Here is a 27,552-nt window from a genome sequence, read left to right on the forward strand (position 1 = left end):
TATCCAGTGAGCAGGTGGCTGTTTAAGGAAATAAAAACACACAGCCCCTGTCTTCCAGGAAATGACTCATTCTATTTGGGAAATAAGACCCATTTACTTGCAAAGTGAAACCACACTGCTAAACAGGACACAATTCCAGCCAACATTCTCCTCTTCTCTAAAGTTGCATCTTCCTAAAACACAATGGCATTTATGGAGTGCCTTCTATATACCAGGCACTGGGCTTCTGGATAACTTTTTGAACCCCTAGACAACCCCATGAAGTATGAAAGGTTTGGGAAAGAATATCAGTAGAGGAACTAACCTGATAAGTCATTTCCAAGTCTGAATTCTCAGCGTTCCTAAATTAAGAAAACAACCATAATCTTTCAAAGTTCAGTTTTTATGAGGCACTTGAGTATTCAACATACTAGGATCCCGTAAGAATGTTCCTTATTAAACTAGGGGATACAAAACATTTACCAGTAAACTTTGACTATCAACCAACAGATTCATTTTAGAGGGGCTTATTCAATATCTTATCCTTCTAAGGAAAGATCCCATTTATAAAGCAGGCAGTCAGTGGGCAGTGCTCCTGGACTAATCTGATCTTTGTTCAGACTGACCTCTGCTGGTCAGTCTATTAACCTGCCAACTTTTTTTCTCTCTTGAGATAATATGACTAGAGAAGGAGCCTTTTCCCCAAATTACATCTAGTATCCAGATTTATATAGTTCAACTCACAAATGTTCACCAAGCCCTCAACCTTTCAGCAAAATCTTATGTAGCACTTGGCTGCCAGAGGCCAGTGTCCACAGGCAGAGTAGGACACTGATGAGATTACATAAGCCGCCCACTCTCTGCCCTCCTTGGATATTCCCTATGCTCTTCCGCAGCCCAGGCTCTCTAGTCTGTATCTCAGAATACATAAGAGGACCTGCCAGGAGGCCTGATCTCAAGGGCCTGTCAGGCAAAGCCACAGCTCCCTGCAAGTATCTCCTGGGTTCCCACCTCGAAGCTGGAGTCCACAACATTGTGGAGGTCACTCAGGCCCCTAACTAGCCAACGGATATAAGTCTGATATGTACGGTACAGTCAAACTAGCTGAACTTGGATATAAAGTCCTATACTCCAACTCATCTATAAAACTGCAGATAATAAACAAGAATGACCCTGAAAACAGGTGATACTTTTCCATTTCTAGTATTTTCTTAAAACAATGTCTGTTTCTGGTAATACAATTACATAATTATTTTTACTTTAAAATCTTATAAAAGTAGGAAAAACATGAGGGAAATAAAAATTACTTAAATCCCATCACCAAGTTATATTAAAATTTTGGTTTATTTTGTGCCCACCTTTTTTCTCTATGTATGTGTGTATGAGTAAAGATGTATATCCTGACCTGGACCCATCCATTTTTGTAGCTGTGATTATTTTTCCATTAATAAATATTCATTCTTTAACACAATTTTTATTTTATGATGTTGACAGATCATAATTTACATAACCAATGTCTTATTATTAAACATTGTGGTTGTTCCTAAATAAAACTATGCTGAATGTCCTTATATATAAATATTTGACCAAATGTTTTATTATTTCTTTAAAATACATTCTTGAAATAGGCCCACTGGGTCAAAAGTTATGGGGTATGAACATTTTATGATTGCAAATACAAGCAACGCTAGAATTCCTCTATGGAATTTGTACCAATTTCATCTTCCGCCCCAGCATAGCACTCCTCTCCTCACTTCACCCTCACCAAACACTGAAAATTATAATTTAAAAAGTGCTTTGCTAAGTGGCTGGGGTAAAAAAAAAGGTTTTTCTATTTAACTTACCTACTCATTTGTATTCATACTCATACTTTTATTGATCATTTGTGTTTTTCTGTTAATTATGCATTCATGCCCTTTACCCATTTTTCTGCTAGTGCATTAATATTTTTCTTATTTATAAGAGTTCTTTACATATTAAGGCTGTTGATTCTGTTGGTCTCAATGTGGTACACATAAACTAAGGTTGATTATCCAAATGTACCCTGAAATTATTAGTTTGGGTGTGGTGTGACTTCTCCTTTGGCTTAGTAAGTTCTTTCCTGAAAAACTAAACAGAACAAAAACCCAACTCATAAGATGTAGAACAAGCCCCATTAAATACTGGGTAGACTAAGGTTGGGTAGACTAAAGTATGAAGTGGTCAATGGATAAACTATGAAGGAGAGATAGTCTAGGTACTCCAACTTACTGAACATGCCTCTACATTGCATAGTTCTGAAGCTTTTTTCTTCGAAGATGTTATTAAAAGATATGTGACTTTAAGAATGGATTTCCTTAAAAGAATACTGATGTGTCATTCAATAAACCAGTTATGGTGCTATTTAATAAACCCCTCTTTCAACTGTAAATGGTTATTTCTGTCGTAGAATACTGGTATCTTTTTATGGTTTTAATCAATTCCTGCACTATAAAATGTCATTTAGAAATGTTTTTTATTTTTCTTTGCAGAACAATTTTAACATTATGGTAATTTTGCTGTGGAAAATAAAATTCCATCTTACAGGAAAGAGATGCCAAGTCACTCATTGGCATCTTTATTTACATATTAGAGCGGGTCAGCCAGTGAAAATCCTAGAAAAAGAAAAGACAACAAACATTCAGTCAAAAGAAATAACTGTGTCAAACTATATCCTGTTTTGCTTGCTCTAAAATCTAAAAGTCCCATTATAACCACACTAGCCACAGTGGTGGTAAAGTGAAGTTTGTCTTTGGTCTAGAGCTTTTCCCAAAAAGGAGCTAAAAATCCATTAATGAATCTTGCTGTCTTGTCCTACAAAACAACCTAACATCACTTTCTGGATCTTCCCCCATTAACAATAATCAGGGCACAAAAAAACTAGAGTCTGAAAGAACCAGAAGTACATGCAAAAGAAGAGAGGAATTTACAAAACAGAAATTAGAGTCACAGATGTAGAAAAAAAACTTATGGTTACCAAAGGGGAAAAGGGGGAGAGGGATAAACTGGGAGACTGGAATTGACATATATACACACCATTATATATAAAATAGATAACTAATAAGAACCTACTGTATAGCACAGGGAACGCTACTCAATACTCTGTAATGTCCTATATGGGAATAGAATCTTAAAAAAGAGTGGATATATGTAAATGTATAACTGATTCACTTTGCTGTACAGTAGAAACTAACACAACATTGTAAATCAACTATACTCCAAAAAAAATTAATAAAAAAAAAAAAAGAGAGAGAGGGAATGAAGGAGGCCCAAAGAGGACCACGAGCTCCCATGTCTAAGAAGAGCTTGAGGAGAAAAAGCAGTGCATGGAAGCCTTGCCCAGGACTAAAACCATCCTACCCACGTGGCCTGGACACAGGCAACTGCAGAGATTAGGTCTTCCCTGTATTTATAGCAGGAAGCAGCCAGCTACACCATGAATTGATGACAAATGGTAACCATTTATAGTTTGTTCTCTATTATCTGTGAGTCTGTTTCTCTTCTGTTATATTCATTTGTTTTATTTTAGATTCCACATATAAGTGATAATATACAGTGTTTTTCTTTCTCTGTCTGACTTATTTCACTAAGCATAATATCCTTTAGGTCCATCCGTGTTGTTGCAGATCATGGAATTTCCTTCTTTTTATGACTGAGTAGTATTCCATTGTATATCTATACCACATCTTCTTTATCCATTCCTCTGTCGATGGACACTTACGTTGCTTCCATATCTTGGCTATCGTAAATAACGTTGCTATGAACACTAGGGTGCATGTATCTTTTCAGACTCACAGATACAGACAACAAATTAGTGGTCACCAGTGGGGAGAGGGACAAGATACGGGTATGAGATTAAGAGACGCAAATTACTATGTATAAAATAAATAAGCTACAAGGATATATTGCACAGCACAGAGCATATAGCCAATATTTTATAATAACTTTATGAATAATTTTACAAAAGTATAATCTATAAAAATATTGAATCACTATGCTGTACACCTAAAACATGATATTGCAAAATCAACTATACTTCATTTTTAAAAAAATGACAAATGGTAATGGACACACAATCAATCAATGAAAAATAAACAGTTTAGAAACTATAATATATGGGGAATTCTACTGGAATGAAGATAAATAATGTTGAAGTGGTAGATGCAAAAAATACAAGGATAATCCTCATGGAATTATACAAGAGGAAATAAGAACTTGTATTCTCCAGCAATAGCCCCCAAATTCATAGAGAATTCAGAGAATAGACCATTAGAAGCAGATCATTTAGACAGGCATTAGCAGAGAAGGGACAATCAATTAGGGCCCTTCCGTGACTAACACAGGTCTCAAGTCTATTTTGTCTGTGTGTTCTGAATGTGCTTACCAAGCCCCTTGTGGCTTTAGTTTCCTTAGTGCTCTGATGCCCTGATGCCAGAAGGAGGGCATTCTGGTTGCAAAACTGACATCCCAGCTACTGAAAAGCATATACTCAGCTACAGATAAAATGACATGCGATTTTAAAACCTACCTATTGGGTGTCTAGCTTGCAGAAATCATTTCAACAAATAGTTTTTTTTTTTTTCAAGGCAATCAGTAAACCCACAAAGGTACTGAGTAGGTTCTGAAAGTTGTTAATCCTACCTGAAAACAGCCTGCCTGCTTGCTCCACATAAATCCCTGCTAATGCCACCTACGCCATCACCTTTCTGGCCTAGCCTTTCTGTGCTCACCATCCCCATCACCATGCTTCTTCTTAAGTAGCTCTTCTCTCTGCTATGAAAAGAGCCTGAGAGGCTATGCCAGAGCCTCTCTCTTTCTCTCTTTCTAAATTTTAATTGAAGTATAATAGACATACAACCTTATATTAGTTTCAGGTATACAACATAATGATTTGATATTTGTACACATCGAGAAATGATCATTACAATAAACCTAGTTAACATCCATCACCATATATAGTCACAGAAATTTTTCTTGTAATGAGAACTTTTAGTATCTATTGTCTTAGTAACTTTCAAATATGCAACACGGTATTATTAACTAAAGTCACTATGCTGTGCATTACATCTCCAATGACTTTATAACTGGAAGCTTATACATTTTGACCCCCATCACCCATTTTGCCCACTCCCCACCCCCCAACTCTGGCAACCACCAATCTGTTTTCTGTATCTATGAGCTTGGTTTTTTTGTTTGTTCTAGGTTCCATAAGAGAGATTATATGATATTTGTCTTTCTCTGTCTGACTTAAGTCATACAGCATAACGCCCTCAAGGCCCATCCACGTTGTTGTAATGCTAAGATTTCATTATTTTTTATGGCTAAATAATAATCCATTGCATATATATACACCACATTTTCTTTATCCAGTCATCCACTGTAGACTGTTTCATATCTTGGCTACTGTAAATAATGCTGCAATAAACAAGGAAGTGCATGTATCTTTTAGAGTTAGTGTTTTAATTTTCTTCCCATAAATACACAGAAGTGGAATTGCTGGATAACATGGTAGTTTTGCATTTAATTTTTTGAGGAAACTCCATATTGCTTTCCATAGTGGCTGCATGTATTTATATTGCCACCAAGAGGGCACAAGGATTCCCTTTTTCTCTACATCCTTGCCAACACTTATTTCTTGTCTTTTGATAACAGCCATTCTAACATGTATGAGGTGATACCTCATTGTAGTTTTGATTTGCATTTCCCTGATGATTAGTGATGCTGAGCATCTTTTCATGTACCTGTTGACTATCTGTATGTCTTCTTTGGAAAAATGTCAATTCATATTTTCTGCCCAGTTTTTAATTGGATTGTTCTTTGCTATTGAGCTAAATGAGTTCTTTATATTTTTTGGATATTAACCCCTTATCAGACAATATGATTTCAAATATTTTCTCCCATTCAATAGGTTGCCTTTTTGTTTTGTTGATGATTCCCTTTACTATGCAGAAGCTTTTTAGTTTGAGGTAGTCCCGCTTTATTTTTGCTTTTGTTGCCTTACCTTTTATGTCAAATTCAAAAAATTATCTCCAAGATCAGCATCAAGGAGCTTACTGTCAGTTTTCCTCTAGGAATTTTATTGTTTCAGGTCTTATATTCAAATCTTTCATCCATTTTAAGTTAATTATTGTGTATAGTGTAAGATCGTGGTCCAGTTTCATTCTTTTGCATGTGGCTACCTAGTTTTCTCAACACCATTTAATGAAGAGATTGTCCTTACCCCACTGTATATTCTTTTCTCTTTTGTCATAAATTAACTGATCATATATGCATGGCTTTATTTTTGGGGTCTCTATTCTGTTCTATTGATCTATATATCTGTTTTAATGCCAATACCATATTGTTTTGATTAATAAAATTTTGTATTATATATTTTGAAATCAAGTAATTTAATGCCTCCAGCTTTGTTCTTTCTAAGATTGCTCTATTTGAGGTCTTTTGTGGTTCCACACAAATTTTAGGATTGTTTGTTCTATTTCTGTGAAAAATGCCATTAAAATTCTGATAAGAGATTGCACTGAATCTGCATATTGTTTTGGGTAGTATGGACAGCTTAACAATATGAATTCTTCCAATCCGAGAGCATGGAATAGTTTCCATTTCTTTGTGCCTTCTTCAGTTTTTTTCATTAATGTCTTATAGTTTTCAGTGTACAGATCTTTCATCTCCTTGGTTAAATTTATTCCTAGGTATTTTATTCTTTTTTTTTTTTTTGCGGTACGTGGGCCTCTCACTGTTGTGGCCTCTCCCGTTGCGGAGCACAGGCTCCGGACGCACAGGCTCAGCGGCCATCACTCACGGGCCCAGCCGCTCCGCGGCATGTGGGATCTTCCCGGACTGGGGCACGAATCCGTGTCCCCTGCATCGGCAGGGGACTCTCAACCACTGTGCCACCAGGGAAGCTCTATTCTTTGTGATGCAGTTGTAAATGAAGTCGTTTTCTTAATTTCTCTGATAGTTTGTTGTTACTGTATAGAAACACAACAGAACTCTGTGTGTTAATTTTGTATCCTACAACTTTACTGAATTTATTATAATAGTTTTTCAGTGGAGTTTTTAGGGTTTTCTATATATAATGTCACACCATCTGCAAATAGTAACACTTCTACTTCTTTGCTTCCAATTTGGATGCCTTTCATATCTTTTCTTGCCTAATTGCTCTGGATAGGACCTCCAATACCATGTTGAATAAAAGTGGTAAGACTGAGCATCCTTGTCTTGGTCCTGATCTTAGAGGAAGCGCTAGCTTTTCACTGTTAAATATGATCTTAGCTGTGGGCTTGTGACACATGACCTTGATTATGTTGAGGTATGTTCCCTCTATAACCACTTTGTTGAGATTTTTTTATCACAAATGTTGAATTTTGTCAAATGCTTTTTTCTGTATCTGTTGAGATGATCATATGATTTTTATCCTTCATTTTGTTAACGAAGTGTACCACTTTGATTGATTTGTAGTTATCGAACCATCTTTGCATACCTGGAATAAATCTCACTTGATCACAGTATATAATCCTTTTAATGTATTGTTGAATTTGGTTCGCTAATGTTTTATTAAGGATTTTTACATCTACATTCATCAGGGATACTGGCCTGTAATTTTCTTTTCTTGTGGTATCTTTGTCTGGTCTTGGTTATCAGGGTAAGGCTGGCCTTGTAAAAATGAGTTTGGAAGTGTCCCTTCCTCCTTTAATTTTTGGAAGAATTTGAGAGGAATTGATATTAATTCTGCTTTTAATGTTTGGTAGAATTCACCAATGAAGCCATCTGGTCCTGAACTTTTGTTTGAGAGGTTCTGATTACTGATTCAATCTCCTAACTTGTAATCGGTCTGTTCATATTTTCTATTTCTTCATGACTCAGTCTTGGTAGGTTATATGTTTCCGGGAATTTATCCATTTATTCTAGGCTGTCAAATTTATTGGTATATAATTATTCATAGTAGTCTGTATGAAATTTTGTATTTCCATGGTATCAGTTGTAATAGCTCATCTTTCATTTCTGATTTTATTTATTTGAGTCCTCTCTCTTTTTTTCTTGGTGAGTCTAGCTAAAGCTTTGTCAATTTTATCTTTTTAAAGAATCAGCTCTTAGGTCCAGTGGTCTTTTCTATTGTCTTTTTAGGCTCTATGTCATTTATTTGTGCTCTGATCTTTGTTATTTCCTTCCTTCTACTAACTTTGGGCTTTGTTTTTTCCCTAGTTCCCTCAGGTGTAAAGTTAGGTTGTTTGATTTTTGTTGTTGTTTTTTGAGGTAGGCTTTTACTGCTATGAACCTCCTTCTTAGAATTGCTTCTGCTGTGTCCCATAAATTTTGATATGTTGTATTTCCATTTTCATTTGTCTCAAAGACATTTAAAATTTTTTCTTTTGATTTCTTCTTCGACCCCTCAGTTGTTCAGTGGCATGCTGTTTTATCTCCACATATTTGTGAATTTTCTAGTTTTCTTCTTGTAACACATTTCTAGTTTCACACCACTGTGGTTGGAAAAGATGCTTTTAATCTTCTTAAATATATAAAGATTTGTTTTGTGGCCTAACATATGATCTATCTTGCAGAACATTCCATGTGCACTTGAAGAATGTGTATTCTGCTGCTTTGGGATGGAATGTTCTGAGTATATCTGTTAAGGCCATCTGTTCTAATGTGTCATTTAAGGCAAATGTTTCCTAACTGATTTTCTGTCTGGATGAGCTATCCATTGATGTAAGTGGGTATTAAAGTCTCCTACTATTATTGTATTGCTGTCTATTTCTCCTTTTAGATCTGTTAATATTTGCATATATATGCACTCCTATGTTGTGTGCATAAATATTTACAAATGTTATGTCCTATTGTTGGACTGACCCCTTTATCATTGTGCAATGCCCTTCTTTGTCCCTTATTACAGTCTTTGTTTTAAAGTCTATTTTATCTGATATAAGTATAGCTACCCCAGCTTTCTTTTGGTTTCTATTTGTATGAATTATCTTTTTCCATCTCTTCACTTTCAGTCTCTTTGTGTCCTTATATCTGAAGTGAGTCTCTTATAGGCAGTATATAGATATGCCTTATTTTTATGCATTCAGCCACTCTATTTATTTTGATTCAAGAATCTAATCCATTAATACTTAACGTTATTATTGATAGGTATGTACTTATTGCCATTTTGCTGTTTTCTGGCTGTTCTGTAGTTACCCTTTCACCAACGTCCTTGATATCTGTCTTATAGAAACAGAATTTCAGTAGAATTCTATATATTTCATAGTTTCCAAATTAATTTATATTTCATTGATTGTCCAGGTATCTGTTCTGCCCATTTGTCCACTGCCTTGTTCAAAAAAGAAAAAAAAAATCTAACAGCAGATACATGTATAAAGAACCAGGACAGAAAATACTTGAAAAAAAGTAAAGCACTGAAAACAACAGCTGATATGTAAGGTGCAGGCATGGAGGCCAGGTATATAAGAGAAAGCAAAAGTAGCTGGATCAGAATCAGAGTACAAAGTATGAAAAGTAACTTAATCTGGGATGGGAGAGGAACATACTACACACTTTGTCATTTATTTTACTGCTATAGTCTACACCGTAGTTTTGCTTTAGAGGCCAAAGTAACTAACTCTGAATATAATTGCATAAGTTACCCTATTATAGTCTCATATCCCATTGTGCTTCCTCCTCCACTCTCTGTCTTCCAGCCACTTTGGCTTTCTTTCAATTCCTTGGACTTGTCATGCTCCCTCCTGCCAAAGAGCCTTTGCACATCTTTTCCCTCACTTCTTTGCTGAATTTGTCCCTACTTATCCTTCAGCTCTCGGTTTAAGCATCACTTCTGAGAAGTCTTCCTTGTGACTCCAATATAAATTGAATTCCTTTGTGGGGTTTTTCGTTTGTTTGTTTAAATTTATTTTATTGAAGTATAGTTGATTTACAATGTTGTGTTAATTTCTACTATACAGCAAAGTGATTCAATTATATATGTGTGTGTGTGTGTATACGCAAACACATTCTTTTTCATATTCTTTTCCATTATGGTTTATAATAGAATTTTGAATATAGTTTCCTGTGTTATACAGTAGGACCTTGTTGTTTACCCATTTTATATATAATAGTTTGCACCTGCTAATCTTAAACTTCCAATCCATCCCTTCCCAACTCCCTCTCCACCTTGGCAACCATAAGTCTGTTCTCTATATCTGTCTGTTTCTGTTTCGTAGATAAGTTCATTTGTCATATTTTAGATTCCACATACAAGTGATATCATATGGTATTTGTCTTTTACTTTCTTACTTCACTTAGTATACCATCTAGGTCCATCCATGTTGCTGCAAATGGCATTATTTCATCCTTTTTTATGGCTGAGTAGTATTCCATTGTATGTATGTATGTATGTGTGTGTGTGTATATATATATATATATATACATACACACACACACTACATCTTCATCTGTCATTGGACATTTAGGTTGATTCCATGTCTTGGCTGCTGTAAATAGTGCTGCAGTGAACACTGAGGTGTGTGTATCTTTTCAAATTATGGTTTTCTCCAGATATATGCCCAGCAGCAGGATTGCTAGATCATGTGGCAAATCTGTCTTTAGTTTTTTGAGGAACCTCCATACTGTTTTCCACAGTACGGAAATTTACTTTCCCATCAACAGTGTAGGAGGGTTCCCTTTCTCCACACACCTCTTGGGTTCCTTTGTTTTATGTTCATTCAGAACTGGGTTTCTTTTCTTCAGAGGAATTTCCTCACTCTATTGTGATACATTCAGTTGAGAGGTAACTGGACTGCACTCTCCTACTGGACAGTAAACTCCATGAAGTGAGGTCTGAGCCTGGTTTGCTCACTATGCTATTCTTAGCACCTGATACAGCACAACTAACACATACCTCAACAAATATTCATTGAACAAACAAATGAAAGTGACAAGCTCAGAAACAGTTTAGACAGAACTCAGTAAATGACAGGGTGTTCTATTTGGTAGATACTTTTGGGGGTGGGAGGGGAGATGCATTTCTGCTTTCTGCTTAGCAATCATCTTTACCTGGGCTTTCCGCATGGCTTGCGGCTCAATCATGATGTTGATAAGAGAGGGTTTAGTTGTGTCTGCCAGGCTCTGCCTCAGGGATTTCTGGAGTTCTTCTGGTGTTTGTACAAAATACCCTTTGCCTCCAAATGCAATCATGACATGCTCGTAATGTGAGTGTGGCAGAAGACACATTGGAGGGGCCCTGAAAAAGAAGGTCACAAGTCAATAGAAAAAATTCTCTAAAATAATTTGTGGAAAAATTTCATCTAAAATGAAAGGCATGCTTTTACATAAACTGAGATGCCAGTATATTAAACTTTCCATACATTTTTTATTGTATGTATAGCAATGTGCAACAGAACTTTCTGTGATGATGGAAATTTTTATATCTGTGCTGCCCAGTATAGTAGTTACTAGTGACCTGTTGCAGTGAGCACTTGAAATGTGACTAGTTAAAAAGAGGAAGTGAATTTTTAACTTAAACAGCCACATGTGGCTAGTGGCTACTATACTGGGCAGTGAAGGCTACACCATCAACTATTATGAATCCCCCCTCCAAAAAAAAGAGGAGAAAAGGAATGGTTACTACAAAACAGCAAATAACAACAAAACAACAGTCAGCGAGGCATAGCAAACATACCCACAGCCTGCTCCCCTGGGGCTGACTAACAGATTCACAACCTCCTCATCCCACAGCCAGCCACAATACTGTCTCAGTTTGGCTCTGTCATCAAATGACCAAGATTTAGCTAAGTGGTAAAAGGAAGGAAGACCTCTATATAATAAACAATATGTAAGCATCTATATTCCTACATGGTGTAGTAGGAATAGTAGGACTGGTAGCATTTGCAATAAGCCTTTTCATTAACAAGGCTTAGACATGAAACTCATTCACCTGAGCCTTCAGTGGCTCCCTGATCATAAACTATTCATTGAAGTGCCAGTCAAGGATGGTTGTGCAAAAAGGAACCATGCAGACAGGGTTCCTGTCCTTTAGAGCAGCTGACCATGAAAACAAGCAATACTGACACCACAGAAGCAGGTTTCCGGTATAGCAGACTTTTTAAAGAGAGATTAAAATAGTTGATAAAACATAAATATACACTGTTCTGGGTTACTTACACTGTAGTAGCATCTCCAAATTTTAACATTTCCTTCCAAGTATCTGTATCAAAACCTTGGTAAATTCCATTATTATTCACCACCAAAAGTATGATTGGCAAGTTGTACCTAAAATTGAGAGCAAAATATAAAGGAAATCATTTTTCATTCTGAAGCAATTTCTTTTCATTGGATTGAAATTTTAACTTGAAAATGGATAGTTTTCTATAAGCTTTTTTGTAATATTACGGTAAGACCAAAAATTAAGCATTTGCTATCCTAATAAACACTATCAAATTATTAACAGAAACATCATGGAGCAGTAGAAAGAATGCAAGGTTAGTGGTTGGCAGACCTGGTCCCACCACTATGCAGCTACGGACCTCAGGCAAATGACTGAGCTTTTCTGACCCTTGGTTTTCACAGATCTGGGAGTCAATAAGAATGACACCTTCCATACTTAATTCCCTCTGAAGCACTTGTTCCTCACAACTGTCCTATAAGGTAGGAATTAGTACGACTCCTATTCCTACCTTAGAGGAGACTTAAGTTTGGTTAAGAGACTTAACCCTAGTCACCTGGGTCTGATGTGGTCAAGCCAGTATTTAAATCCAGGCCAACTGACCCAGAGGCCGTTCTTTTAACCACCAAGCTCTGCTATCTCCCTGCAGAAAACAAGCTTTTATCAGACCAGAACTTTTTTTTCAGTGACCTAAAAACTACTCCCCAGTTTTGCAGGTTTTGGGCATATGGTAGAGAGATCATGAACATGCTGTCCTGGATGAGACAGACCCCAGGGTATTTATACTAGTATTCTCAGGACACAGCACAGTGCCATGCATGGGGCACCTGGCACATGGTGAACGCTTGGTAACTATTTGTTAGGCAAGTGGGTCTTGGGTATAATTTTTCATATTTTGGAGAAAGAAATGCTGACTCAAGATGCTGTCTTACCTGCAGATGGTTTCCACTTCCATGCCAGAAAATCCAAATGCACTGTCTCCTTCCACACAGATGACCTGCTGCCCTGGGTTTCTATCTTTAGCCACTAGAGCAGATGCAATGGCAAAACCCAAACCGACTCCCATTGTTCCAAAAGTACCAGCATCAAGCCTGTTGGGGAACAGAGCTAAAATGAAACCCTCTGGGGCATATCACAGATGGTGGAGTTGGCAAAAAATCTAGTCATTTTTACATGGCTCATGGAAAAATAAAGAACAATAAAACATTCTCCTTAATATTAAGTTTTTAGACTGTGAGGAACTAATTTGTTAAGGATAAGCAAATGAACGGGAGAAATCACTCATGATTTCTTGGAAGACTGTGAATATATCCTCCGAACACTGAGTATACAAATTACCACATGATCTCAGGACATACCAAGCATAGAAACACTACAAAACGTCACCTACGAATACTTTTATGAAGTATGTCCTTACACTGGCTGCGTATAATTTTCAAATGTTTTCTCAATCTGCTTTTTGTAGTTTCTAATTTAACACATTCCAATTCATTATAATTGCCTTTACCTGTGACGAGGAAGGTAGTTTTGAAGCACAGTGCGCCCAATATCCATAGTATTTGCTCCTTCGCTCACCACAAAACAGTCTCTGGGCAGTTGTTCTTGAATGTGGTAGAATACTGTGTAATAATTCATAGGCAGGGATTTTTTGAAAGCTAATTCCTAAAGTATCAGAGGGAAATAGAATCAAATTAAATTAATATACAGTGAAAATAAACAGCATCAATAAGCTACTTTCAAACTTACTTGCAATAGCCAAAGGCTATGAAATTCCCAAATGGCCACTAGATGACGACTCTGAGAAGCTAATTGATCTGTCAACCGTCCTAGGGGACAGGCTAAGAAAAACGGGTCCCAGTCCCAATTTGGGACACAATCAAATAAGGCAGGAAATATCCCTCTTCCTGGAGATCCACGACACACACTAGCATATTAAAGACTAAGACGTCCTATAGTAAAGATAGCTGAAGACACTGGGTTAAGCAAAACTAAACAGTCTTATTTGAGCACTTTCAGGGAAACACTGCCTTAGAAAAAGTGAAAATTTTATTCTAGAGTATTTTCATCTAAAATATGACTCTATATTTAAAATTAAAAGTGAAGTTGGGGTTTTAGAAAATCTAATCTTTCCCCACATGTACTGGAAAGGGGATATGCTTTACCCACTACTCTGGAGGGTCTCTAAATGGAGGGGAAACAGAAAGGTTATTGTCCTTGTCTAGCCAAATGCCTTTTAGAGCTTCAGCAGCAAAGCCCCACTGCCTCTTCACCTGTACTACTTTGGTCTGCTAGAGATTATACCCAAGATGGATGAGGGACCCTCCTATACTCATGCACCAGAGAAGAGAGGCAAGATCCTTCCATCTTAAACTAAGGTGATTCCTATGGAAAAGAAGGAATTAATCACTATACCATTCAGGAAAGAAAACTGAGACTGGCTCCTGATAGGAGAAAGTCATTGATTAAACTTCCAAAAAAGAAAGAATCATATAGAGACAACTCTACTTGTTTGGCAAATGCAAATTTATTCCAAGACGACTGATATATTAGGGAACAATATGAATATAGCTGGAATTTTGTATTTGCTTATGCATGATTCCATCAGTTAGAAACACTACATGAACAGAGAAAACTACACCCAGCTGAACCAAGATGCAGAGGAATACACAAAACAGCCAAAAAAAAAAAAAAATCAGAACAGCTGGAGAGGAACTTCAAGATGGCAGAAGAGTAAGACGTGGAGATCACCTTCCTCCCCACAAATACATCAGAAATACATCTACATGTGGATCAACCCCTACAGAACACCTACTGAATGCTGGCAGAAGACCTCAGACCTCCCAAAAGGCAAGAAACTCCCCACATACCTGGGCAGGACAAAAGAAAAAAGAAAAAACAGACAAAAGAATGGGGATGGAACCTGAACCTTGGGGAGGGAGCTGTGAAGGAGGAAAGGTTTCCACATACTAGGAAGCCCCTTCGCGGGCGGAGACTGCGAGTGGCAGAGGGGGAAGCTTCGGAGCCACGGAGGAAAGCACAGCAACAGGGGTGCGGAGGGCAATTCCCGCACAGAGGATCGGTGCCGACCAGCACTCACCAGCCTGAGAGGCTTGTCTGCTCACCCGCTGGGATGGGCGGGGCTGGGAGCTGAAGCTTGGGCTTCGGTTGGATCACAGGGAGAGGACTGGGGTTGGCTGCATGAACACAGCCTGAAGGGGGCTAGTGCGCCACAGCTAGCTGGGAGGGAGTCCAGGAAAATGTCTGGAGCTGCCAAAGAGGCAAGAGACTTTTTCTTGCCTCTTTGTTTCCTGGTGCGTAAGGAGAGGGGATTAAGAGTGCTGCTTAAATTAAATTAAATTAAGAGCGCCAGAGACGGGCGCGAGCCGCGGCTAAAAGCGCGGACCCCAGAGCTGGGCATGAGACGCTAAGGCTGCCGCTGCCACCACCAAGAAAACTGTGCGAGCACAGGTCACTATCCACACCCTCCTTCCGGGGAGCCTGTGCAGCCAGCCACTGCAAGGGTCCCGGGATCCAGGGACAACTTCCCTGGGAGAATGCACGGCGCGCCTCAGGCTGGTGCAACGTCACGCCGGTCTCTGCTGCCGCAGGCTCGCCCCGCACTCCGTGCCCCTCCCTCCCCCCGGCCTGAGTGAGCCAGAGCCCCCGAATCAGCGGCTCCTTTAACCCCGTCCTGCCTGAGTGAAGAACAGATGCCCTCAGGCGACCTGCACGCAGAGGTGGGTCCAAATCCAAAGCTGAACCCCAGGAGCTGTGCGAACAAAGAAGAGAAAGGGAAATCTCTACAGGCAGCCTCAGGAGCCGCAGATCAAATCTCTACAAGCAACTTGATGTACCCTGCATCTGTGGAATACCTGAAGAGATAATGAATCATCCCAAATTGAGGAGGTGGACTTTGGGAGCAATGATATACATACTTTTTTCCCTTTTTCTCTTTTCGTGAGTGTGTATGTGTATGCTTCTGTGTGTGATTTTGTCTGTATACCTTTGCTTTTACCATTTGTCCTAGAGTTCTGTCTGTCTGTTTTCTTTTTTTTTTTTTTAGCATCGTTTTTAGCACTTGTTATCATTGGTGCATTTGTTTTTTGGTTTCGTTGCTCTCTTCTTTCTCTCTTTTTTTTTATTACTTAAAAAAATTTTTTTAATAATTATTTTTTATTTTAATAATTTTACTTTATTTTATCTTCTTCTTTCTTTTTTTTCCTCCCTTTTATTCTGAGCTGTGTGGATGACAGGCTCTTGGTGCTCCAGCCAGGCATCAAGGCTGTGCCTCTGAGGTAGGAGAGCCAAGTTCAGGACACTGGTCCACAAGAGACCTCCCAGCTGCATGTAATATCAAATGGCAAAAATCTCCCAGAGACGTCCATCTCAACAACAAGACCCAGTTCCACTTAATGACTAGCAAGCTACACTACTGGACACTCTATGCCAAACAACTGCAAGACAGGAACACAACCCCATCCATTAGCAGAGAGGCTGCTTAAAATCATAAGGCCACAGACACCCCAAAACACACCACCAGATGTGGACCTGCCCACCAGAAAGACAAGATCCAGCCTCATCCACCAGAACACAGGCACTAGTCCCCTCCACCAGGAAGCCTACACAACCCACTGAACCAACCTTAGCCACTGGGGACAGACACCAAAAACAACAGGAACTATGAACATACAGCCTGTGAAAAGGAGACCCCCAAACACAGTAAGTTAAGCAAAATGAGAAGACAGAGAAACTCACAGCTGATGAAGGAGCAAGATAAAAACCCACTCGACCTAACAAATGAAGAGGAAATAGGCAGTCTACCTGAAAAAGAATTCAGAGCAATGATAATCCAAAATCTTGGAAATAGAATGAAGAAGATACAAGAAACGTTTAACAAGGACCTAGAAGAACTAAAGAGCAAACAACAGTGATGAACACAATAAATGAAATTAAAAATTATCTAGAAGGGATCAATAGCAGAATAACTGAGGCAGAAGAACGGATAAGTGACCTGGAAGATAAAATAGTGGAAATAACTACTGCAGAGCAGAATAAAGAAAAAAGAATGAAAAGAATTGAGGACAGTCTCAGAGACCTCTGGGACAACATTAAACGTACCAACATTCGAATTATAGGGGTTCCAGAAGAAGAAGAGAAAAAGAAAAGGACTGAGAAAATATTTGAAGAGATTATAATTGAAGACTTCCCTAATATGGGAAAGGAAATAGTTAATCAAGTCCAGGAAGCACAGAGAGTCCCATAAATCCAAGGAGAAACATGCCAGGACACATATTAATCAAACTATCAAAAACTAAATACAAAGAAAAAATATTAAAAGCAGCAAGGGAAAAACAACAAATAACACACAAGGGAATCCCCATAAGGTTAACAGCTCATCTTTCAGCAGAACCTCTGCAAGCCAGAAGGGAGTGGCAGGACATATTTAAAGTGATGAAGGAGAAAAACCTGCAACCAAGATTACCCAGCAAGGATCTCATTCAGATTTGATGGAAAAATTAAAACCTTTACAGACAAGCAAAAGCTAAGAGAATTCAGCACCACCAAACCAGCCTTACAACAAATGCTAAAGGAACTTCTCTCAGCAGGAAACACAAGAGAAGGAAATGACCTACAACAACAAACCCAAAACAATTAAGAAAATGGTAATAGGAACATACATATCGATAATTACCTTAAGTGTAAATGGATTAAATGATCCAACCAAAAGAAACAGACTGGCTGAATGGATACAAAAACAAGACCTGTATATACGCTGTCTACAAGAGACCCACTTCAGACGTAGGGACACATACAGACTGAAAGTGAGGGGATGGAAAAAGATATTCCATGAAAATGGAAATCAAAAGAAAGCTGGAGGAGCAATTCTCATATCAGACAAAATAGACTTTAAAATAAAGACTATTACAAGAGACAAAGAAGGACACTACATAATGATGAAGGGATCTATCCAAGAAGAAGATATAACAATTGTAAATATTTATGCAACCAACATAGGAGCACCTCAATACACAAGGCAAATGTTAACAGCCATAATAGGGGAAATCGACAGTAACACAATAATAGTAGCGGACATAAACACCCCACTTTCACTAATGGACAGATCATCCAAAATGAAAATAAATAAGGAAACACAAGCTTTAAATGATACATTAAACATGATGGACTTAATTGATATTTATAGGACATTCCATCCAAAAACAACAGAATACACTTTCTTCTCAAGTGCTCATGGAATATTCTCCAGGATAGATCATATCTTGGGTCACAAATCAAGCTTGGTAAATTTAAGAAAATTGAAATCGTATCAAGTATCTTTTTTGACCACAACGTTATCAATTCCAGGAAAAAATCTGTAAAAAATACAAACACATGGAGGGTAAACAATACACTACTAAATACCCAAGAGGTCATTGAAAAAATCAGAGAGAAAATTAAAAAAATACCTAGGGACAAATGACAATGAAAACACAACCACCCAAAACCTACGGGATGCAGCAAAAGCAGTTTTAAGAGGGAAGTTTATAGCAATACAATCTTACCTCAAGAAACAAGAAACATCTCAAATAAACAACCTAACCTTACACCTAAAGCAATTAGAGACAGAAGAACAAATAACCCCAAAGTTAGAAGAAGGAAAGAAATCATAAAGATCAGATCAGAAATCAAAGAAAAAAGAAATAAAGGAAATGACAGCAAAGATCAATAAAAATAAAAGCTGGTTCTTTGAGAAGATAAACAAAATTGATAAGCCATTAGCCAGACTCATGAAGAAAAAAAGGGAGAAGACTCAAATCGACAGAATTAGAAATGAAAAAGGAGAAGAAACAACGGACACTGCAGAAATACAAAGGATCATGAGAGATTACTACAAGCAACTCTATGCCAATAAAATGCACAAACTGCAAGAAATGGACAAATTCTTAGAAATGCACAACCTGTGGAGACTGAACCAGGAAGAAATAGAAAATATGAGCAGACCAGTCACAAGCACTGAAATTGAAACTGTGATTAAAAATCTTCCAACAAACAAAAGCCCAGGACCAGATGGCTTCACAGGCGAATTCTATCAAACATTTAGAGAAGAGCTAACACCTATTCTTCTCAAACTCTTCCAAATATAGCAGAGGGAGGAACACTCCCAAACTCATTCTACGAGGCCACCATCACCTTGATATCAAAACCAGACAAAGATTTCACAAACAAAGAAAACTACAGGCCAATATCACTGATGAACATAGATGCAAAATCCTCAACAAAATACTAGCAAACAGAATCCAACAGCACATTAAAAGGATCATACACCATGATCAAGTGGGGTTTATCCCAGGAATCTTCAATATATGCAAATCAATCAATGTGATACACCATATTAACAAATTGAAGGAGAAAAAACATATGATCATCTCAATAGATGCAGAAAAAGCTTGTGACAAAATTCAACGCCCATTTATGATAAAAACCCTTCAGAAAGCAGGCATAGAGGGAACTTTCCTCAACATAATAAAGGCCATATATGACAAACCCACAGCCAACATCATCCTCAATGGTGAAAAACTGAAAGCATTTCCACTAAGATCAGGAACAAGACAAGGTTGCCCACTCTCACCACTATTATTCAACATAGTTTTGGAAGTTTTAGCCACAGCAATCAGAGAAGAAAAAGAAACAAAAGGAATCCAAATTGGAAAAGAAGAAGTAAAGCTGTCACTGTTTGCAGATGAAATGATACTATACATAGAGAATCCTACAGATGCTACCAGAAAACTACTACAGCTAATCAATGAATTTGGTAAAGTAGCAGGATACAAAATTAATGCACAGAAATCTCTGGCATTCCTATACACTAATGATGAAAAATCTGAAAGTGAAATTAAGAAAACACTCCCATTTACCACTGCAACAAAAAGAATAAAATATCTAGGAATAAACCTACCTAAGGAGACAAAAGATCTGTATGCAGAAAATCATAAGACACTGATTAAATAAATTAAATATGATACAAAGAGATGGAGAGATATACCACGTTCTTGGATTGGAAGAATCAACATTGTGAAAATGACTATATTACCCAAAGCAAACTACAGATTCAGTGCAATCCCTATCAAACTACCACTGGCATTTTTCACAGAACTAGAACAAAAAATTTCACAATTTGTATGGAAACACAAAAGACCCCGAATAGCCAAAGCAATCTTGAGAATGAAAAACGGAGATGGAGGAATCAGGCTCCCTGACTTCAGACTATACTACAAAGCTACAGTAATCAAGACAGTATGGTACTGGCACAATAACAGAAATATAGATCAATGGAACAGGATAGAAAGCCCAAAGATAAACCCACACACATATGGTCACCTTATCTTTGATAAAGGAGGCAGGAATGTACAGTGGAGAAAAGACAGCCTCTTCAATAAGTGGTGCTGGGAAAATTGGACAGCTACATGTAAAAGAATGAAATTAGAACACTCCCTAACACCATACACAAAAATAAGCTCAAAATGGATTAAAGACCGAAATGTAATGCCAGACACTATCAAACTCTTAGAGGAAAACATAGGCAGAACACTCTATGACATCAATCACAGCACGATCCTTTTTGACCCACCTCCTAAAGAAACGGAAATAAAAGCAAAAATAAACAAATGGGACCTAATGAAACTTAAAAGCTTTTGCACAGCAAAGGAAACCATAAACAAGAATGAAAAGACAACCTTCAGAATGGGAGAAAATATTTGCATATGAAGCAACTGACAAAGGATTAATCTCCAAAATTTACAAGCAGCTCATGCAGCTCAATATGAAAAAGACAAACAACCCAATCCAAAAATGGGCAGAAGACCTAAACAGACATTTCTCCAAAGAAGATACACAGATTGCCAACAAACACATGAAAGAATGCTCTACATCATGAATTATTAGAGAAATGCAAATCAAAACTACAGTGAGATATCATCTCACACCGGTCAGAATAGCCACCATCCAAAAATCTAGAAACAATAAATGCTGGAGAGGGTGTGGAGAAAAGGGAACCCTCTTGCACTGTTGGTGGGAATGTAAATTGGTGCAGCCACTATGGAGAACAGTATGGAGGTTCCTTAAAAAACTAAAAATAGAACTACCATACAACCCAGCAATCCACTACTGGGCATATACCCTGAGAAAACCATAATTCAAAAAGAGTCATGTACCACAATGTTCATTGCAGCTCTATTTACAATAGCCATGACATGGAAGTAACCTAAGCGTCCATCAACAGATGAAGGGATAAAGAAGATGTGGCACATATATACAATGGAATATTACTCAGCCATAAAAAGAAACGAAATTGAGTTATTTGTAGTGAGGTGGTTGGACCTAGAGTCTGTCATAGAGAGTGAAGTAAGTCAGAAAGAGAAAGACAAATACCGTATGCTAACACATAGACATGGAATCTAAAAAAGAAAAAAAAAAATGGTCATGAAGAACCTAGGGGCAAGACGGGAATAAAGACACAAACCTACTAAAGAATAGACTTGAGGATACAGGAGGGGGAAGGTTAAGCTGGGACAAAGTGAGAGAGTGGCATGGACATATATATACTACCAAACGTAAAATAGATTGCTAGTGGGAAGCAGCCGCATAGCACGGGGAGATCAGCTCGGTGCTTTGTGACCACCTAGAGGGGTGAGATAGGGAGGGTGGGAGGGAGGGAGACACAAGAGGGAAGAGATACAGAGATATATGTATATGTATAATTGATTCACTTTGTTATAAAGAAGAAACTAACACACCACTGTAAAGCAATTATACTCCAATAAAGATGTTAAAAAAAAAATCAGGAACAACTTTCTCACAATCAAAGAGAAAACACTATCCATATACAAAGACTTTAAACAAAAATTGCCAAATCCTGCAGAAGTGGCTCATTTTAGTGCTAACAGTGGATGGTTTGGTAGTTTCATACATTACTATAAATTTCAAAGCCTTCAGCTATCAGGCAGAGCCATGAGTGCAGATAAGGAAGTTGCAAAAGAATTTCCAGCAGTGATACAAAAGTTAATTGAAAAAGAAAGCTACAAATGGTCTCACTAACATAAAATGAAATTAAATGAAATGAAATAAATGTGAGGGGATGGATGTGTTAATTAACTAGATGGGGAGAACTCTTTCACAGTGTGTTTATCAATGCACCATGATGTACCTTTAAATATCTTACAATTTTATACATCAATTACACCTCCACAGGGACTTCCCTGGTGGCTCAGTGCTTAAGAATCTGCCTGCCAATGCAGGTAACACGGCTCTGAGCCCTGGTCCAGGAAGATCCCACATGTCGCAGAGCAACTAAGACCATGCATCACAACTACTGAGCCTGCGCTCTAGAGTCCGTGAGCCACAACTACTGAGCCCACGTGCCACAACTACTGAAGCCCAAGCACCTAGAGCCCTTGCTCCGCAACAAAGAGAAGCCACCACAATGAGAAGCCCGTGCACCACAACGAAGAGTAGCCCCCACTCACCGCAACTAGAGAAACCCCACGCACAGCAACAAAGACCCAACGTGGCCAAAAATAAATAAATAAATAAATTAAAAAAATTATACCTCAATAAAGTGGAAATTAAAAAAAAATGAAAAAGGTGGTATCCATTAGATCAAATTTTCAGTTTTGATGAAACATCTATTATAAATGCATGCCTTGGTGGACTTATATCTTACAGGACAAACATGCCCCAACATGCCCCAGGATTTAAAGTTCCAAAAGATCTCTTGTGATTTGGTGCCAAGGTCAAACTGAGGACAAGGAGCCACACCCATCCACATTGGCTCTTACGACTCTCTGTCCAATGTCAGATCCCCTCTTTCCACTGCTTCACGGTAACTCACGAGCTATAACCTTTCCAATGCCCACTTCCACAAGAAACTTCAGGTGCCATATTTATTGTAATACATATATGAATGTGTGTGTGTGTATCTTACACGTTATGATTTTAGGAATGCAAATGTCATGCTATGACAGAACTAACTGAACCATGGCCCTGAAGTATTCTTGAGTTTCAGTGGGTCCCATATTACCTTGGATAAAGCTTCATTGCTCTTCATTTTTTCTCTCAGAATTTTCCACCACTTGCTCTCAGGAGGATACTGCCATGGTGTTTTATCAAATTGTTCTAAAAGCTAAAAAGCAGAAACTTTTTCTTTCCTTTTTGAAAATAAATCATATTAGCATAAAAATCTCTTCTAAAAAAGACACACAGCTACAGTATCCTACCTTTCACATCACTCATACTCTGTTTTTCCTCTGGGCAGTAAACAACTGATAGAAGATAAATAGGTACCACGGAAAGCTTCTGCTTGGTTCAGTGACGACTTCTACCAGAAATTGGGATCCCACAAGACAAAGCAGAACTGTAACCCCCTCCATACTTCACAGGCAAGGGGGCTTGTAAGCCTTCCTCTGCCTCTGACAACAGAAGGAAAATCACCCTGCCAAAGAACCCCTGCAAGAAGACTCATAGCCCCAATACCTAGGGATTCCCATGATACAGACCAAATGCTCCAGAGTGTTTTAATATTGGGGATTACATCCTAATTTTGTATAATCATGACAATCATACCAATTTGTATCCAAAGTCATGTAACAAATGTGCCTATATTTTATCTGTCACAGTGAAATGTATAAATTATATACAAATAATAAGAATCTGGATAAGTCATTGATTACAGTTTGAAGAGTAAAAAATCTCTTTATTGCCTTAAGAAATACTAAGTTAGATTTTTTCCAGTACATAAAGCCATTTCTTGGCTGTAAGTTCAGTTCCTCTGGGAGCTGTATTATAATCTTTCAGATAGCTGAAATCAGTTTGCCGACTGAATGCCTTTAAATTTTCGATCACCTTTCAAAAATGCTTAACTTACCCACATACAAATTATCTATACATAAGGAATTGGATTTACCAAGTTCCATAGTTATATTTAAGAATAGCTTTACATCATAAATTTTATTTAAAATAGATATTAATAGACCTGTCACCAAGTGAATCAAGATTTAAACATTTTCAAGAACTGACTTCCCTAAAGACCAAGCCACATAAACTAAAACCCAGGCAAAAGCTCTCACCTGTTTAGTGACAGCATTTATGTCTCCTAGCAAGGTCACAGCAGGTCTTACATTATTCCCCAACTCTTCTGCACAGATATCAACCTAAAAAAGAGGCAAGGCTAAAGAACAAACTGTTTATTCTTAAAAATCTTTAAGAATTAAGACAGTAAATGGACTGTGCATGTTACACATAAGCATATGATTAAGATTTGATATTCAAGAAGTTCCTTGATAAAAGTATAAATCCGTGGAACTATATGAGTATCATAGCTAGTATAGAAACCTCACTATCATCACTTCAAGAAGTAAAATTGCTGTGTCAGTTAGGCTTGAACATTTAAAATTTTATTAAACCTCGTGTAATTGTTCATTAAAAAAAAAGAAACCTCACTATCTTCCTTCATTTTAAAATCTACTCCGGGGACTTTCCTGGTGGCGCAGTGGTTAAGAATCCACCTGCCAATGCAGGGGGATGTGGGTTCGAGCCCTGGTCTGGGAAGATCCCACATGCCAAGGAGCAACTAAGCCCGTGGGGCACAACTACTGAGCCCATGTGCCACAACTACTGAACCTGTGTGCCACACCTACTGAAGCCCGCGCGCCTAGAGCCCGTGCTCTGCAATGAGAAGCCACTGCAGTGAGAAGCCCGCACACCGCAACAAAGAGTAGCCCCCGCTTGCCGCAACTAGAGAAAGCCCGTGTGCAGCAACGAAGACCCAACACAGCCAAAAATAAATAAATAAAAATTAAAAAAAAAATCTACTCTGTAGAACTTTACTATTGTTCCACTATACTCACAGGAATGCATTTGACTTGATCAATTACAGTTTTGAATGTAATGAATAATAAGGTTCTACTTAATTACCCTGGAATTCTTATTCAGAGCAGGAGTTCTCAAATTTCAGCACATATCAGAACCTCCCGGTAGGCCTGTTAAGCCACAGACTGCAAGAATCCACCTCAGAGTTTCTGACCTCAAGAGGTCTGGGGTGGGGCCCAAAAATATACATTTCTAACAGGTTTCCCAGGAGGTGCTGATGCTGCTGGTCCAGGAACCACATTTTGAGACCCACTCCCAGGGAACGGCATGATTTCATCCTATTTACTCAGAAGCTCCATTTCTGGATGGCCATGGGCAAGTGAAAACAGCTTCTTGAGGAAAAGTAATTTAGGCACCCCAAAGGGGATGAACTTCATTCTGTAATCAAGAGGCAGCATCTTCCAGTACAATCCAGGTCTTGCTTGTTTGTGGTTTTAGTTTTCAATGGCCCCTATTAGAAGTTGACTTAGGAAGTAAAAGGTAAGCAGGGAGAAGACAGCAATTGCAGTGAGGCCATTAAAATACCTTTACACAATCTGTGTAGGGCAAACAGGTTTCTGGGAAGTACCTTTCACATCAGTAAGGAAACTGGTTTATAAAGAGGGGTCATAAAGATACAAGAGCTTATTCCAAACACATAGTTTTAGCACCATTGGTTAGATATTTCCATCCAAAGGGTGTTTGACGGTTTTGGAATCTAAAAGAATAACTTGATCCCTAACAATGCTGAATGTTTTGTTCTAATCTACCTCCTACTTGAACCTCTTTTGTCTACCTTTAAATATACTTGAACTATGAAGAAGAGCCAAATTATGCTTTTCAAACTATTGAAAACTTGATTTTGAAAGGTTTTCTGGTTAGCAGTAAAGTGGTACATTATGTTTCATAGGCCTGAAAAGGCAGCTTACTTTGGTACCTGTAATTATGCCAGACAATTTATAAAATTCTACTTTTGTAAAAAGAGAAACAGTTCTTTACAAAAGCCGAGAAGAAAGTGGAGCTGATAATGGCTGAGAGAACAATAAACTACACATAGCTCTGATTTTAAATCTCTCCTCTTAGGACTTCCCTGGTGGCACAGTGGTTAAGAATCCGCCTGCCAATACAGGGGACGTGGGTTTGAGCCCTGGTCCGGGAAGATCCCACATGCCAAGGAGCAACTAAGCCCATGTGCCACAACTAATGAGCCTGAGCTCTAGAGCCTGCGAGCCACAACTACTGAGGCTGTGTACAACAACTCCTGAAGCCTGTGCGCCTAGAACCTGTGCTCCACAAGAGAAGCCACTGCAATGAGAAGCCCGCGCACCGCAATGAAGAGTAGCCCCCGCTCACCGCAACTAGAGAAAGCCCAAGTGCAGCAATGAAGACCCAACGCAGCCAAAAATCAATCAATCAATCAATTAATCTCTCCTCTGAGTACCTGGATAAACTTCACATCTGGCTGATATCTTGGAGGCAGTCCAAAATGTAAAATCCAATTTAATCTGGCACCAAGTAACACAATTACATCAGCAAATTGCAAAGCCCTATTAAAAAGAAAAATCTGATATAACAAAAGGGATATCTACATTCTTATTTGAATTATTCTAAAGTATTTGGAAAAGTCTAAATAATTTGGATCTTGCACTGTTCTTGAGAATCAGCTTATACGGTAAATTTGATCTTTCAAACTGAAATAATTTATGAAGCCATTCTATTTAAATGGTAATCCAAAAGATGAAATAAGTAGAAAATACTACCATAAGACTTTATCTATACTCTATAGCATTTATTACTTTTTTATCATTAGAAAAATTAATATAAGTATACTGTAGATAATCTGGAAAAAGCAGAAAAGTATAAAGAAAAAGCCAAAATTTCCCAATAATACTATCAACTTATAAACTATTATTAATATCCTGGCATAATTTCATCTAGTCTTTTTTTCTATGCATGTGTATTTTTATATAGTTGAGCTTATACACTAAATGTCTCATGCGCTTTTGCTTATCATAAATGTTCTCCTTTATCATTAAGTTCTTCTTAAATACAAATTTTAAAGGCTACACATTTTGTTGAACACAAATTTATTTCACCTCTTCTCAAATGCTGGATATTTTTCTTTGTTATTAACAGTACTGGGTTGCACATCTTTATTTGAATCTTAATATATACTTCATATTGATTCCTTGAAGCAGGTATTTTTATGATGATTGATTCACTTTCCCCAACTGCTTTAAAAAAATATTACACCAAGTATATTTCTAACAGTTTTATATATCTTAGTATTTTTGTCAATATAATTTCAATTTTTTGATATTTACTTTGATATCTACTCTGATATTAATAACCCTTGCTTTCCTTTTGTTTACCTCATACATCTTTGCTTGCTTTTACACTGTATCATTTTGTTTCAGATGTGGCTCTAATGATGCATACAACTGTCATTATTATTGATCCAACTGAAATGTCATGCCTTTTTCCAGGATAATTTTTATTATAATAACTGCCGTGGGTTT

General features: G+C 37.8%; 1 protein-coding gene across 1 annotated transcript in view; it reads right to left on the reverse strand.

Annotated features, from left to right (window-relative positions):
- Positions 1 to 1,472: 1,472 nt before the first annotated feature.
- Positions 1,473 to 27,552, reverse strand: part of HACL1 (2-hydroxyacyl-CoA lyase 1) — a 42,631-nt gene continuing 16,551 nt past the window's right edge. The window contains exons 10-17 of the mRNA XM_030876387.3: positions 26,475 to 26,580; positions 24,253 to 24,336; positions 23,208 to 23,309; positions 13,641 to 13,795; positions 13,066 to 13,224; positions 12,133 to 12,240; positions 11,026 to 11,212; positions 1,473 to 2,612 (exon numbers count right to left, since the gene is read on the reverse strand). Coding sequence (XP_030732247.2) covers positions 2,580 to 2,612; positions 11,026 to 11,212; positions 12,133 to 12,240; positions 13,066 to 13,224; positions 13,641 to 13,795; positions 23,208 to 23,309; positions 24,253 to 24,336; positions 26,475 to 26,580 — 934 coding nt within the window. The 3' untranslated portion in view covers positions 1,473 to 2,579. The remainder of the gene's footprint in view (positions 2,613 to 11,025; positions 11,213 to 12,132; positions 12,241 to 13,065; positions 13,225 to 13,640; positions 13,796 to 23,207; positions 23,310 to 24,252; positions 24,337 to 26,474; positions 26,581 to 27,552) is intronic.

The sequence above is a fragment of the Globicephala melas genome, chromosome 4 (genome assembly GCF_963455315.2).
Source record: "Globicephala melas chromosome 4, mGloMel1.2, whole genome shotgun sequence".
Classification (NCBI taxonomy): Eukaryota; Metazoa; Chordata; class Mammalia; order Artiodactyla; family Delphinidae; genus Globicephala; species Globicephala melas.